The 14,685-nt window shown below is 40.2% G+C and overlaps 1 protein-coding gene across 2 annotated transcripts in view; it reads left to right on the plus strand.

Moving 5' to 3' along the window:
* slc8a1b (solute carrier family 8 member 1b) overlaps nt 1-14,685 on the plus strand; it is a 152,271-nt gene that overhangs the window by 8,940 nt on the left and 128,646 nt on the right. For both annotated transcript variants that reach the window (XM_030441215.1, XM_030441216.1), the window contains exons 2-4: nt 3,464-4,393; nt 6,547-6,711; nt 9,003-9,793. In XM_030441215.1, coding sequence (XP_030297075.1) covers nt 3,518-4,393; nt 6,547-6,711; nt 9,003-9,793 — 1,832 coding nt within the window. In that variant the 5' untranslated portion in view covers nt 3,464-3,517. The remainder of the gene's footprint in view (nt 1-3,463; nt 4,394-6,546; nt 6,712-9,002; nt 9,794-14,685) is intronic.

Genomic DNA, 14,685 nt, shown 5'->3' on the forward strand with positions numbered 1-14,685 from the left:
CGAGTCTCGCTGTTTGTAATGAGAGAGAAAATGTGATTCATAATGTTACAGGATTTACAGTTTTGTCTATAATGAGTATTGTGGCAGGAAGAAAAGCAGGAAAGTACTGATGTAACTACTGATGTCAGGGTAATTTGCGCTGCGTCTGCATGTAAGAGCGTGAACAGTTAATTATCGGGAAATGGATGGTGGCATGCAGGGATGTGGAAGAAGCTTGTTTGAGGAGGCTTCTAAGCTGATCTTTGTTTCGGGTCTTGGTTCTTGTTATTGATCCCTGCTTAAAGGGATTACTACTCCTGTGTGTGCAGCAGTGCTTTCACTAAAAGTTCAACAAATTGGTAAAACTTTGGTCTTGGGTACGTGTCTGTACAGATTCAAAGAGGTAACGTGATGTGTGTTGGCCAGATGAAGTCACTCTGTGTAGTTTGTCCCACGGGAAAATGAGGTAGGAAGATAATTTAGTCAGAAACATGTATGCTGACAATCTCTTTGATGCTCTTAAATTGCTGGACTTGCTGTCTGCTGCCTAGAAGACCAAAACACACTACTGGTGTCAGGCCACACTAGCTTGGGCTTGTTAATTCTAGGGTTGAAAAGTCTCTGAAGCTGCGTATGAAATAAGTAAGGTATTCTTCTGGTTTTGACAATCAAGGCATCATCCAAAGCATCAAAACTTGAGTTGGGAATGACACTCAAAAATCACTGTCTCATACAAATTGGACTTTTAATAAACTGCCACAAAATGTTGTACAGACATTCATGGGCCCCAGAAGATAAACCCCCTGACTGTAGTGGTACCCTGGTGATTCCCTCCTGTTAAAATATCAACAAATATTGGATGCCTGGCCATTAAATATGATACAGACATTCATGTTCCGGTGACTGTAATAATCTTGGTGACTGATATCATGATACAATTCACTTAAAGCAACTAAATGTAACGTTTCCGGAGAAAGATCTCAAACACTGATGCTTTGAGAAGGTGTCTGACCAAATCAACAATCAACTATCTTACTTCAGGAAGTAAATTTGTGTTGCTTTAAAATCAATAGTTGATAGAATTGAAGTACTGGCTGATAAACCCTTGTTTTTTTAGGTCAGACGCCAATATTGATACTTAAGAATGCAGACATTTTTAGCAAATATTCCTTATATTCCTTCAACCTGCCAACATGTACACACATATTCTCTATTAATGAACCTTTTTCATGCACAGAACCATGTATTTTGGACCACCTAGTGTAAAAAATTACATACATTCTCCTCTTTGCTTGTAGGCGTATCACCTCAACAGAGAATACAGGGGCAGACACATTCAACATCTGTCTTCATGCTCTGTTATTCTCTAAGTGTGGCAGCACTGAAAGAACTATTTGCATTTTCTTTTTATTCTCTAAAACGTCGGGGGAGGACGTGTGTGTGTGTGTGTGTCTGAGAAAGTTTTTGCTTATATATGGGCTTACCCACATCCCTTTCCCTTCGTCTGCTTCCTTTCTCCTTTTAAAGACCACCTATGCACTCCGGCTTCCTGTGCTCTGGGAATTGATTTTAAAATCCCTGATGATTACTTAAGTAACTGTATAGTTACAATACTGCATAGTCAGGCTCCCAGTTATGTGACAATCCCCTGTGAACCACAATGCAGCCACCGGTTGACAGATAGGGACCTCCAGTTAGGACTCACTGAATCACAGGGTAAAAAAGTATTGTAGCAGTTTACATATTGCTAATTTGCAACAACAGACATTTAAAAGAAACAAATTATTTTTTCTGTTTTCTGGAAATGTTGGTGCTTTTCACCCTTTTCTGTAAATCACATTGTGACATTTAATATTATATTTTTGCTCTGCCTAAAAGCATAAATTCATACACAAAGCAAAGAGTTTGTGAGCACTCCGTGCACAATTTAATCTCATAAAGCAATTATATACAGCAGGATTATTCGCCCTGTGGAAAAAATACCCAACAATGGTGCAATTAGCTAGTTGTATGTGGTAACTGAAATGAATATGTGTTGGGCTACAGGGACATGTTCACTTCAGTGAAATTGATTCTAAGCTAGCTGTTTTGTTTTTTTTCAACATTTAATTTGGCCTCTTTTTTATGTTTATGTAAGAAGCAATCACATAGAGAATAAACGACTGATTTAAAGTCTCAGTGTTGGGATTGTGTGTTCTCTCATCTAAGAGTGGCAAAAATCCTCCTCACTGCACTTAAAATTCTGCCACGATAGTTGTGAGAGTGATTGCGTTTCTTCTTGTATTTGTTGTTTGATTTTGCTGTTGACAGAGGCTCAATGTCTACATCCAACAACAAGGCAAACATCTGCAATCACAAACTGAAAAACTAAATATATGTGACTTGAAGTTGAATTGACTGTACATCAAAACAGTTTAGTGAAGTAATACTTGATTCACTAGTCGATTGAGGGAGCTAGGGTGCCGACCCGCGTATCTCAACATGAGGAAGTATCATATTAACCCTTTTCTTTTTTAAATTGGTCATTTAAATGTTAGACTGTCAGTCAAATGTATAATCTGCTGCAGAGATGTAGATAAAAAATGCTTCACATTGTCTAAAGTTAGTGATAGGTGACGAATGTCCCGCCTAGGGTTTCAAAAATCTTTTCCCATTGATCTGGTTGTTGGTCCTCATTAGGGTTTGATTGACAGCAGCCCTAATGAACCGCACTAACCAGGAAAACACACCAGGATCCATTTTAATTGAAGCATCCGCAAAGCATTTCTTCTAGTTTAGTCTGACGCTAGAAGGCTGTTTTGAACCTGACCAAAAACTGTGACAGATTGATAAAAGTTGTTATTTTAGAGGCTTTTGTGTAGATTGTGCATTCCTAATTTCTTTAGCAGCTTTCGTTATCCTATCCGCCAAATTTTAGAAGTACAATTTAGAGGATAACATTACCTTCAGATGAAAGCTGTTCGACTGAAATAAGTCAACCGGACTGTTATCAGAGAAAGCCATTCCTGGCTAGGGGATCAGCAGGGTATAGTGGTTGGGAGATTTCAGAGACTGCTCCTTGGAAATCTATACTGCTGAGCTCTGGAGCTGAAGTTTACCTTTGGTGTGGCTATTTGAACTCACTGCCCCCAAACAGCCAAGGAAAACATCTTATCTGAAACATGTTTTTATTTTTGCGGTGTTGTGTTCAAAAGGTTCTTCGTGCCTCAAAGTGAACTCAGCTGTTTATTTTTGCATTTTCTGTGAAACACCGAGTGTTGTTTAGAGAGCAGGCAGGCTGCTCAAGTCTGCAAAGGTGACGTTAATGTGTCGGCGGTGTTTTTTCCAACAGATGCAGATTTGACCTTTCACTGCTTCGGTGTTTACTGGTGGTTTAACTAATATATAAACCAAAGTTGTTACCTAGGAAATTATTCACCACATTCATCATGTCTGTGACGGCCTAATCTGAATTCTTCCCTCTCCTCCTCTGTTCTCTCTTCAGGTTCAACATCTTCATTAATCGTCGCTCCACAGTACTGGTGGACTGGACGTCAAAATGGGCCGCTGGGATGACTCCTCTCGTCTGTCCCCTGCCCTGAGGCTAGCAGTTGTCACAGTGATTCTCCTCCTCAAGCTCCATCCCTCATTGGCTGGCGCTCCTCCTGACCATAGCTTGGGTGGCTCTGTTTCAGCAGTGGCCACAAATAAAACTGAATGCAGCAAGCCTGAACCGTGTGAAAAGGGGGTGATCCTACCTATATGGGAGCCCCAAAACCCATCATTTGGTGACAAGGTGGCCCGGGCAACAGTTTACTTTGTGGCTTTGGTCTACATGTTCCTAGGTGTGTCGATCATTGCAGATCGTTTCATGGCTTCAATAGAGGTCATCACATCACAGGAAAAGGAGATCACCATCAAGAAACCCAATGGCGAAACCACCACCACCACTGTTCGGATCTGGAACGAGACTGTCTCCAATCTCACTCTCATGGCTCTGGGCTCTTCAGCTCCTGAAATCCTGCTGTCCGTCATTGAAGTCATAGGTCATGGGTTCCATGCTGGCTCGCTGGGCCCCTCCACTATTGTGGGTTCTGCTGCGTTCAACATGTTTGTCATCATCGGGCTTTGTGTGTACGTCGTGCCCGATGGCGAGACGAGGAAGGTCAAGCACCTCCGCGTCTTCTTCGTCACAGCCACCTGGAGTATCTTTGCTTACATTTGGCTCTACCTGATCCTGTCCGTGATCTCGCCAGGCGTTGTGCAGGTGTGGGAGGGTCTGCTCACGTTCTTCTTCTTCCCCATCTGTGTGTTGTTCGCCTGGGTGGCTGACCGCCGCTTGCTGTTCTACAAGTATGTGTACAAGCGCTACCGCACTGGCAAGCAGCGTGGCATGATTATCGAGACGGAGGGAGATCGTCCACTTCCTTCCAAGGTATGATTTAACACTGCAACTATGGGTTAATTTCAATGTTGGTAATATTTTTGTAGGTTTAAATGTCATTGATAATATTCACACAGGGTAACATTACACTCAGTGGATCGCATACCTCTGCCAAGTTCCAGCAGTCCATTTTTGAATTTGCTTATCCTCGAGATGCATACATTATTCCCTAAAGAATTAACAGAAAATATAGAAAAATGTCTCACAATGTCAGAGAAAATAAGAAAAAAAATCCTGGATCTGTCACTTTTAATAAGTCAAAAAGATATTTGTGTCTATTCTGTGATCCATCTGTCATCCAATGATGACAAATCAACCAACAGACAGACAGACATTGATGAAAACTTAACCTCTTCGGCTGAGGTAATTAAAATTATGATCATTGTATTTATAGACAAATTCTAATCTAAGGTTTGAATTTTCTGAAGATAAAATTTCTTCATTAGTGTTTTAGAAATAATTTAACAGACATGTCGGGTACTCTCTCTTCTCCAGAGGCATATCAGTTAGAGAGCAGCCGAGTAGAAATTAATTAAGTTGTCCTCATCCAAACACAGGGTAGGAAAAACAAAGGAGCAGATAAGGCGCTCCATGTAGGCGGAAATGGGTTCATGAGTAATGTATATCTGAAACAATTATCTATATTATTAAATGGAATTCTGCCAAGGTAACCTCATCTCGCGAAGCATATTACTGCAAACACACACACCAAAACAAAAGTATTGTCACTTTTAATTTGACTACTATCGGGTACTCTGTGTGATGTAACATGCAACGCATTACACAAATCTAATTTCACTCGGAGTTTTATGGCGTTGAGTACATTTATTCACCACTCAGTTAATTTAGTCTCACGCTATCTCTAACTTTCATTTCTCTCAGTTTTCATGAGGTTATTGAGAGTCTGTGCTCCATTCGTTGAATCAAACCCAACAGTGTCCCTGAGGGGGGCCTCATATTTTAGATTTAAATTGCCATCTTTCTTGAAGAGCTAAAGGACATTTCATCAATAAAACTTTACTCAAAGAAAACAGGCTGTCAATTAACAACAGAATGAACTCTTCGCTCTGAGAGGAACAGATGGCTTACATTTTGTGAATTTGTCTAATAAATACTGATTCTAGTATATCCTTGTAGTCACAATAATGTGGGTTGTTTTGAAAAACAAATAATCTCTCAAAAAGATTCAACTTTTGACCTCAGCTGAGCTGAATCCTCCCAAGATGAATCTCTACCACCACATATTTGAATTAATGTAGAATCTGTAGGCAAGAGACAGGATTTTATAATTAGAAGTGTTATGTTATCCCTTTGTAGTCGGTGCAGCTCAGCAAAACATAATGGCTGGAGGGCAATCTCAAAACCTGCTACCTTAGCCTTTTATTACCCTTTTTAACTGAGTATAAATTGGTTACTTCTGAAACAATGTTGTCGTAGATGTCTCTCAACCCCAACCTCATTCTTACATTTCAAGTTACCAGTTACACTACAAATAATGACCAGAGCATTGAAGAGAAATTCTTGGCCAATATATCTGTTCTAATCTTGAAACTGATGACAGGCTAAAACTTTAAATGTTCAATTTGTAAAATTGTTGATTGTTGAGTGTCATCCCTAACTCATCAAATATTGATGGTTGCAGCTTGGGGTTGGTAGGTCAGACTGGCAATCAGCCCAAAGCGTCAGTATTTGATGAGTTGGATATCAATGATATTACAAATTAAATCTTTAAAACATTAATAATAGGAAAACATGTTGAAGGCAAGGGGCGCATTATTATTATTACAAAACCAGGGAATGCACCATTGAGTCCGGTTCTGCTCGAGGTTTCTGCCTTCTAAAAGGCAGTTATTTCTCGCTACTCTTTGTAAAAGGTCTTGAGATGACTTTTGTTGTGAATAGGTGCTATACAAATAAAGATCGATTGATTGATTGACCTGTAACTTAGGATGTGACTTACCTTCACCAAGAAACTATAAATGTCTGCTTTTTGTTTTGCATGGTTGTTTGACCATTCTTGGTACAGACCCAGTTCTCAAATCAACCTCCATGACAGCACCAGAAAACAAAAAACATAATTTACAATTTGTTCCAAACCCTCAAATCCATGGTACTGATTAACCTGTGTTCTTTTCTGTTAAAAGGTGGACATTGAGATGGATGGGAAGATGCTGAACTCTCATGGTGTTGACTTCCTGGACGGTCCACTGGGTTTGGATATAGATGAGAAGGATCTGGACGAGGAGGAGACGCGCAGAGACATGGCCAAGATCCTGAAGGAGCTCAAACAGAAACACCCTGACAAAGAGGTGGGTAACAAATCAATAAAACACTGTCAGAAAAACGCCATCACACCACTGCTGCTTCTGCTGGAGTTGTTTTTCTCAGTGTTGTTTAATTTCATGGGAAATGAAATGACAGAATAAGCAGCAGCAGATGATGCACTTTCTATTTGCCTCCATTATTATAGTGATTACGGTGATGAATGCCGCATAAGGTATCATTACAACCTCTCAGATTAATTTGATAGTGGTACATCTAAAATAAGAAAATTGCAAAGGAAAGTGAACACCCATTAAATCAATATGTAAATTAAAAAAATAAACACAAATACTCAAATCCTGACATTGGCAATCTGGCCGCTGTCCATCCGGAAAATCTTATTGTATCTGCTTATGTCATAATATAGTAAAGCACAGTTATGATATATTACATCTGTGTACTCAAGCAGATTGTCAGAATGATAATGAATGTAAGCAGATTAGAGGAAGTTCCTCAAAGTATAATTGGTTCACATGAAGATAACAGCGGAACTTGACTAAAATCTTTTTTTTTTTTGTCTTTACAGTTTTGTCTTTTGCAAAAACAAAGATATATTGTTGTAGTCAAATACGGCTTGAAGCTATTTGCTCAGTGCTCATCTTATTCCTTGGACCATGTTTAACACTAAAGAGCACAATGGAAGCTGCGTGGATAAAGACAAGCTGCTGAAATGGCAACTCTTTTATGTGCATGACAGCCTCCTAAAATGGGTTTTTACGCTTTTGCCCTCATCTCTATATGGATTAACAATGAGGCTGATTAACCTGTTGTCCAAAACAAGCAGCAGCAATACATTAACATCAAATGTTTCGACATTGCAGGTCTTACACGATCTGCTGTCGACAGGGCTACTAAATTAAAAGCTGTTGTGGATACAAAAGCTCAGAAAATGGTATTTCTTTCCCCTCTGCGTCTTGATTTTGCTTTGGATCCTGAAGTGGATTATGGTGCCACCATTTTGTTGGCTGACCACACAGTGAAATGAATGAAAATGATATTGGGGACTCTTTGTGAAAAATGCGTTGTGTTTCTAGGAACATTTAAAATTCCCATATATATCATATGCATATAATGTGAATACAGTATAACACTCTTGTAGAAATGTCACTATGGCACAAAGCCTATGAAACATACAGATGTGAACATATTAGTGGTTTGCAGAAACTTTAACTGCCAACTTTTTGTCCTGGTGAGTAGGTTGCCACTTAAAAGCTTAATAAAAGCTTAATAAAAAGTCTTGAATTTAAATGTTACTACTGTCTTGATTAGTCTGAAAGAAGCTCCACTTTAACTGCCAACTTTTATCCTGGTGACTACGTTGCCACTTAAAAGCTTAATAAAAGCTTAATAAAAAGTCTTAAAGTTAAATGTTACTACTGTCTTGATTAGTCTGAAAGAAGCTCCATGTAAATGTTAAATACCAAGCATTGCTAGGCTTTTACCTATTGTCTGGTTTATTTGTCTATCCAGTGGTTACATTCTGTTTATGTAATACATTAGAGCATTTACTTTGATCAGAGATTAAACTCTTGAAATTAACCATGTAAAGGATCCTTAACATCACCAACTTCAGTTCCACCAAAAGAGGCATTAATGTGCTCAGTTGTAGCAGTAATTCACTGATCTCCTCCAATTATTTCCTGATAAGAGAGGGATACTTGTGGGGCAAGAAAAAAATGATGGAACAGTGGAAAAAAAAAACCTTGAGATCGCCACAGGAATTCAGAGCAGTTCTCAAGAATAGCCAAGTAGGATTGATAAGTGCTGTCATGTGAGCTTGGACCTGGATCTTCTCATTGAAGGAGGCTGTCTCTACTTGTGAAATTACCAAGCTGTTCATGTTTCAGTGGACATATCATGTACTGCTGTGTAAGACCTCACAAAAACTTCAATAATAAGATCATTATTTCTCAGTATAACTCAATTACAAAAGATGTTGGTGGAAATTTCACTGCTGTTTTTCTGTATGACTCATTGTAATATTTTTTTTTTCTTTGACTGATTCTAATGTTGGATTCAGCTACATGACATGCCGTCAAAACACATTTATTCAGACAAGCTACATGAACTTTAATGATTCAGCTAGACGAGCTGTTTTTTTTAACAATGTTCCCCTATATATGCAGACAAATTGACAGAGTAGACAGTCTTTCCCACAATAGAAGATGTTAAACCAGTTGTCTGGGTGCCTAGATTTATGATGGAACAGCCATGTTCTCCATGCTGAAGAAAACATTTTACCCTGTTTTTATGTACCTTCATGTTTTTCTGTTACCAGGTGGAACAACTCATTGAGCTTGCCAACTACCAAGTCCTGAGCCAGCAGCAGAAGAGCCGTGCTTTCTATCGATGCCAGGCCACCCGGCTGATGACAGGTGCTGGCAACATCCTGAAGAAACATGCAGCCGATCAGGCACGGAAGGCCGTCAGCATGCACGAGGTTCGATCTGATGCTGGTGATAACGACCCCATCTCGAAGATCCTCTTTGAGCCCGGTTCCTACCAGTGCCTTGAGAATTGCGGCACAGTGGCAGTGAACGTGTTGCGACGTGGTGGCGATTTGGGCAAAACGGTTTCTGTGGAGTATCGGACGGAGGACGGCACAGCCAATGCTGGCTCGGACTACGAGTTCACTGAAGGCGTGGTGGTCTTCAAGCCTGGTGAGACACTGAAGGAGATCCGTGTGGGTATCATTGACGATGACATCTTTGAAGAGGATGAAAACTTCCTGATTCACCTTTCCAATGTCAAGGTAATGACATCAGAAGGCGAGGAGCCCGAGGAAGGCGAGTCAGCTAATCACGTCGACTCAGTGGCGTGTCTCGGCATACCCTCCACAGCAACCGTTACCATCTTTGATGACGACCACGCCGGTATCTTTACGTTTGAGGAGCCTGTATGCCATGTGAGCGAGAGTGTTGGCACCATGGAGGTGAAGGTGCTGAGAACGTCCGGGGCTCGCGGTGTGGTAATGCTGCCCTACAAGACGGTGGAGGGAACAGCTCGAGGCGGCGGGGAGGACTTCGAAGACAGTCATGGTGTGCTGGAATTTCAGAACGACGAAATCTTGTGAGTAACTTGAAAATTGATTCATGCTGATTACTGTTAAATGTATTTATGCAGATATTTATCAGCTTCACCGTCATTTTCTGCATGTTTTTCGTGATTATTTTTCACGCTCTTTGTCAGTGTGATGTTCAAATGTTATTGCTGAGGATGTGAGAAAGTGCGGGTGTGAGTGTGATGTGGTGGTCACGATGAACGGCGAGGCGGACTGCTCAATGGGGGACTCAACAAAATCAACAATTCCCCACCCCTCGATACCTTGTATCCTCTACTTTGACACATTCAATCTCTTCTTTTGTCTTCATCAGTCTGTTCCCTCCTCTTTACTCTGGATTCTGCTGCTGTCTTTTATGGGTTTTTATTGATTCCTATAATCTGTATTACTGAAGAGTCAGCATAGTAGGTTTAGCTGTAAGTCTCATGAGACAGGAAGCCGTGAAACTGGGCTGTTTGTTGGATGGTAAACGGTTTGAATTATAAGTAGACAGAATGTCAGGCTGTGGAGATTGAATGAGAAGTGATGAGGTGTCCTTATGCAAGGCATTTAATGGAAAACCAGGAGGTGCCGGTTGCTGGAAACAGGACATTAATTAAATTAGCAGCAGGGAATCAGGGGCATGCTATGAAGGAGCATCTATCTAGTCAACTTAATTTGGATACACAAAGGCTTTTAAAGAAAATGCCAGTTGCCCTTTTAGGTGGCTTTATACTGTTTGAGAACATCCCAGAGCAACCACTCATGCAGCCAGCTAGAGGCTTTTCTGTTGTCATTCCAGTGTGAAAAGAACTTAATACTCCATTTAAGGATCCCTGCTGCGAAATGCCGCAGCTTGAGTTCAAGGCTGCTCTTAGCCAAACGAAGAGGCCCTAGTATCTGATGGTGACTCACGGTGAGGTCCGTGATTGCTGTTTGACCAAGTTTCAGGAGGCCTGTTACACAGTGGTGATCTCGCTCACAGCCAGCTGCTGTACTCTTCATCCTGACCCACTCACACCGTGGGGAATTAGCTCCAGCTACCAGCCAAATGTTTGTACAATGCTGTGCACTCTGGCCTGGTACCAAACCTAATTTCAAAGTCCTCTTTTGTTCTTTGACTCTTTTATTGTGACAACTATTGCTGTGAATACATAGGCCTACTTGTGTGCCTCTGTTTTGTTTACTTAGTCATTACTCAACTGTAGCTGCTAATAAGGTAGACTGACTCAAATGTTGACTCAGTAGTTGACTCAGACGTTGACAGTATTGTAGACTTGATAGTGAATTGGTTCTAAATAACAGCATCCGTTAAATGTTGATAATTAGAATACTTTCTTGTATGCTAAATTTTCTTAAGATTGTTAATGGTAAATTTAAGCTTGTAGACATCAAGCTCACAGCATCATTGTGTTGCAGCTGTTCTGGCTGCTGTTGATCCAGTGTTGTAATGACCACCATCAGATCGATTCCTGTGTTGATGTGTTTGGTTGTGTGTTGTTACCATGCAACATTTCAAATGCAGTTTTCAATGTTGCTCTTTTTCTGTGAAGCTGAAATGTTTTTTAACCTGCTTCGACAAACACGCACACACACAGGTATATGCACACACATAGAGCTAATTAGATGCACAATCTGATGTTCTGATAATGAGAGGTGACATTTATGTCGGTATTTGTGTTTTTTTTCATTAAAAAACCCTCAACTTAGTGTGCGTAATGATTGTTTTCTGTGACACTCAAGGTGGGCTACTGGTGCCCATTCTTTTTTCCCTTTCACACATGGCTGGGTGGGTGTGTTCACAATGTCAACACAAATTACTGTTTGCAGTAAAGCCTTCCCATGGTGGCTAGTAGGCCTGTTGGGCTCGTAGCTTTATTGAGACTATAATAAACGTCACAGCTTTAGCAGTTGGTCTTTTTACAGTTTGGACCATGTGCTGGTTTTTGGGAGTTGTAAGCGGGCTTGGAGAATACATTGGGCCATTTGGACCAACTTAATTTCACAGAATATTGGTGACATGAATATCTCTCTCAAACTCAAGTCTCTCATGGTATCAACCCATTGATGTTCTTAGCCACCCTGTCTCACCATGGCTGCTTTAATAATTTGTATTCTTTACTGATGGACCAGACCACTTTCTTGGCCTCTTAATATCAAATTTACTACATTAGTTTTGAGATTATTATCCATGCAAAGGAGGTTATGTTTCACCCATGTCCATCTCTTTGTTTGTTGGTTAGTCGGCAGGAGGATTAAACACAAACCACTGAATTTCCATGACACTTCGATAAGTGCGGGTCTCAGCCCTGGAATCATTTTCTAATTTTTTTAAATTGCGAGATTGACAGTTGTTGTCAACGTTAACTTCTCAGGGAATGATGCAGGGATCCTGTTGAAAAGGCATATGTAGGTGACAGCATATGAGTAAAACTTGATGTGGGTCCTGGATCTTCGAGATGAAATTATGGTTAAGCAGCTATGGGTGGTAAATTTAGAGTGATACAAGCCTCTCAAATTTGATATTGGATTAGGCTTGATTGAATAAGGGGTACCGTTGGGCCTTGGCAGAAGTATGGGCTCAACGTGAGTGCCATATTTTTTAGGTCATGATCCCATAGTCGTAATTAGAATTTCTACAACCCTTAAAGGTTTCTGTTATTTTTTTAAACTTGGTCACTTTCCACCATTGGTTAATTTGCACCCACAACTGTCGATGGAGAGGTGATCTGTTTTTTACCATTTTTGTCTTTTTGTAATGAGAACTTTGGGAGGGCCATTTTTCTTATTTTTCTTAGAAAGCTTGAGCCAGATTGGAAACTGCTGCTGCCGCTGTGGTCCCTTAAAGACAGAGATATTGAATGTAATATGAAAGAATATAAATAAACAAGTCTTAACTTGGTTTAGATATGCTGTAGCGAGGAGATGTAGAGCTCTAGCTTTTTTGCTGGAACGTATCAGTTGTTAGCTGCGAAAGACTGCCTTGGAAACTAAGTTTGCTTACAGTGCTTGTTTGAAAATGTTCAGATTGTTTGTGAGGAAGAAGGGTTGTAATGACATGAAACAAAGCATGCTGTCATTATGAATGAATGGGAGTGATGCTGTCCTAGTAACAGTAGTCTAAAACTCCCTCCCTTTCTTCTGTTTTTGGTCAGATTTGAAGCAGATGTCTGCAGGGCTGGCTCTTTCAGCCTGTGGCAGACTACATAGTTTCCATAGCGTATAGCTCTTACAGCCAGGACTAAGTGGGTTTTAATAACACTTTGTCCAAATCAAATGATGGACTATGCTTCCGGCTATCATGGTTACTGTGTGTGTATTCTCATGCGTATATGTGTGTGTTTCCTAGGGAAAAGACCCAGAGGTGGAGCACTGTGGCTATAAAATACTACCGGTTGAAATGAAAAACATTTCAGCTATGACTGCATGAATGTAGGAAAGGGGGACATTCTGACCAAGAAAATTGAAGGCAGATTCCCACGCAGCATCCTTCAACCACTTAATCTCTAATTTCAACGCTAAATCATCTCTGTTGAATGTTTTATGTGATCTTAAATAGGTCAAAATGCTAGACATTTCTTAAATAGTAGCCTAATAATATTGATAATAATAGACCATGGTGATATTTTTGGGTGTTTTAACCTACAAATTATGGATGCATTACTGCTGACCACCTTCCGAAGTTACCTTAAACACTGAAACTAAAACAATTTTTATTTAATTATTTAGATTTTCTTTTGAACTCAAGCAGAGAACAGAGCAGAGTAGAAGCAAACAGAGACATGGGATGAAAATAATGTGAATGTTGTTGTCTTTTTAAAAAATCAACCCATAGAAGGAAATAAAAGTTTTAACCACTTATTTTGTTGGGTTACTTACTGAAAGGAAAGTTTTAAGTCTCTACAACTTGATTTTCATGACTAAAGTCGGCGTGAAAATCTGTTTGTTTTTAAAAGAGCTAACCTGCTTGTTAGCTGTTCGCGTTATAGCTCGGCTAACTCGCTGTGGGCGATAGCTAGTTTCCTTCTAGATTTGAGAGGCATACTTTTTTTATGTATTTAACCTTTATCTTGTAATCTGTAAGATGACACTGGTTGCCATCATTTAGTAGTATGCAGTAAGGTACTTGTACATAATGTTTATATAATATAGCAAAGGAAAGTGCTGGCTTTTGCATTGTCTCCTGGGGTAAAATTTTACACTACAGGAAGACATTGGTATTGTTGACATACTAAACTGCAGGCACACTAAATAAACATATAACTTTTTAGCACAAATATACAATAAAGAGTATTTGGTAAGTAAACTGCCACATGGCATTGCATTTATAGCCTAAACTAATTAGCCGTGGTTGTCCCAAGATAGGAAGAAAATATGAATTCCCATAGAAATACACAGCGTATGTCATCAATGTGCCACCAGGGCCCTGAGTGTGTCCCTACAGGGAAAAGCAGAGGACATTTTTACTGCAGAGAAAGGAATTACAAAATAGCTGATCTAAATAGGACTGGCTCTGGGCTAAATCTACCCTGATTCTGTTTCTCAGAGAGAGAGAGAGCGCGAGGTGGAGGGTACACTTATAGATAAACGAGTGTGAATGGAGGCAGTGATGGAGGAGGGACAGCAGAAAATGATGAAGTGGACAGAGAGAGGAGAGAGGGAGAGAAAAGTTTAGACCTCTTAAAAGTTTTTCTTATTTACTGTCTTTGCCTTTTTCTCCCTTCCCATTTCACCTCCTCCCATATCCCCTTATGTTTCTCTTTCTCTTCGTCCATAAGGGGCCCTGTGCAATTTGTCTCCGTAATAGTTTCAAGGTCTCTGCGGTTCTTTCTTTGAAAGATCGAAAGGTGTGTGTGTGTGGGAGAGGGAGATGAAGAGAGTGAGAGAAATAGGGAGAACGCACCGACAACTCGACAGCACT

This window comes from Sparus aurata, chromosome 15 (assembly GCF_900880675.1).
Source record: "Sparus aurata chromosome 15, fSpaAur1.1, whole genome shotgun sequence".
Classification (NCBI taxonomy): Eukaryota; Metazoa; Chordata; class Actinopteri; order Spariformes; family Sparidae; genus Sparus; species Sparus aurata.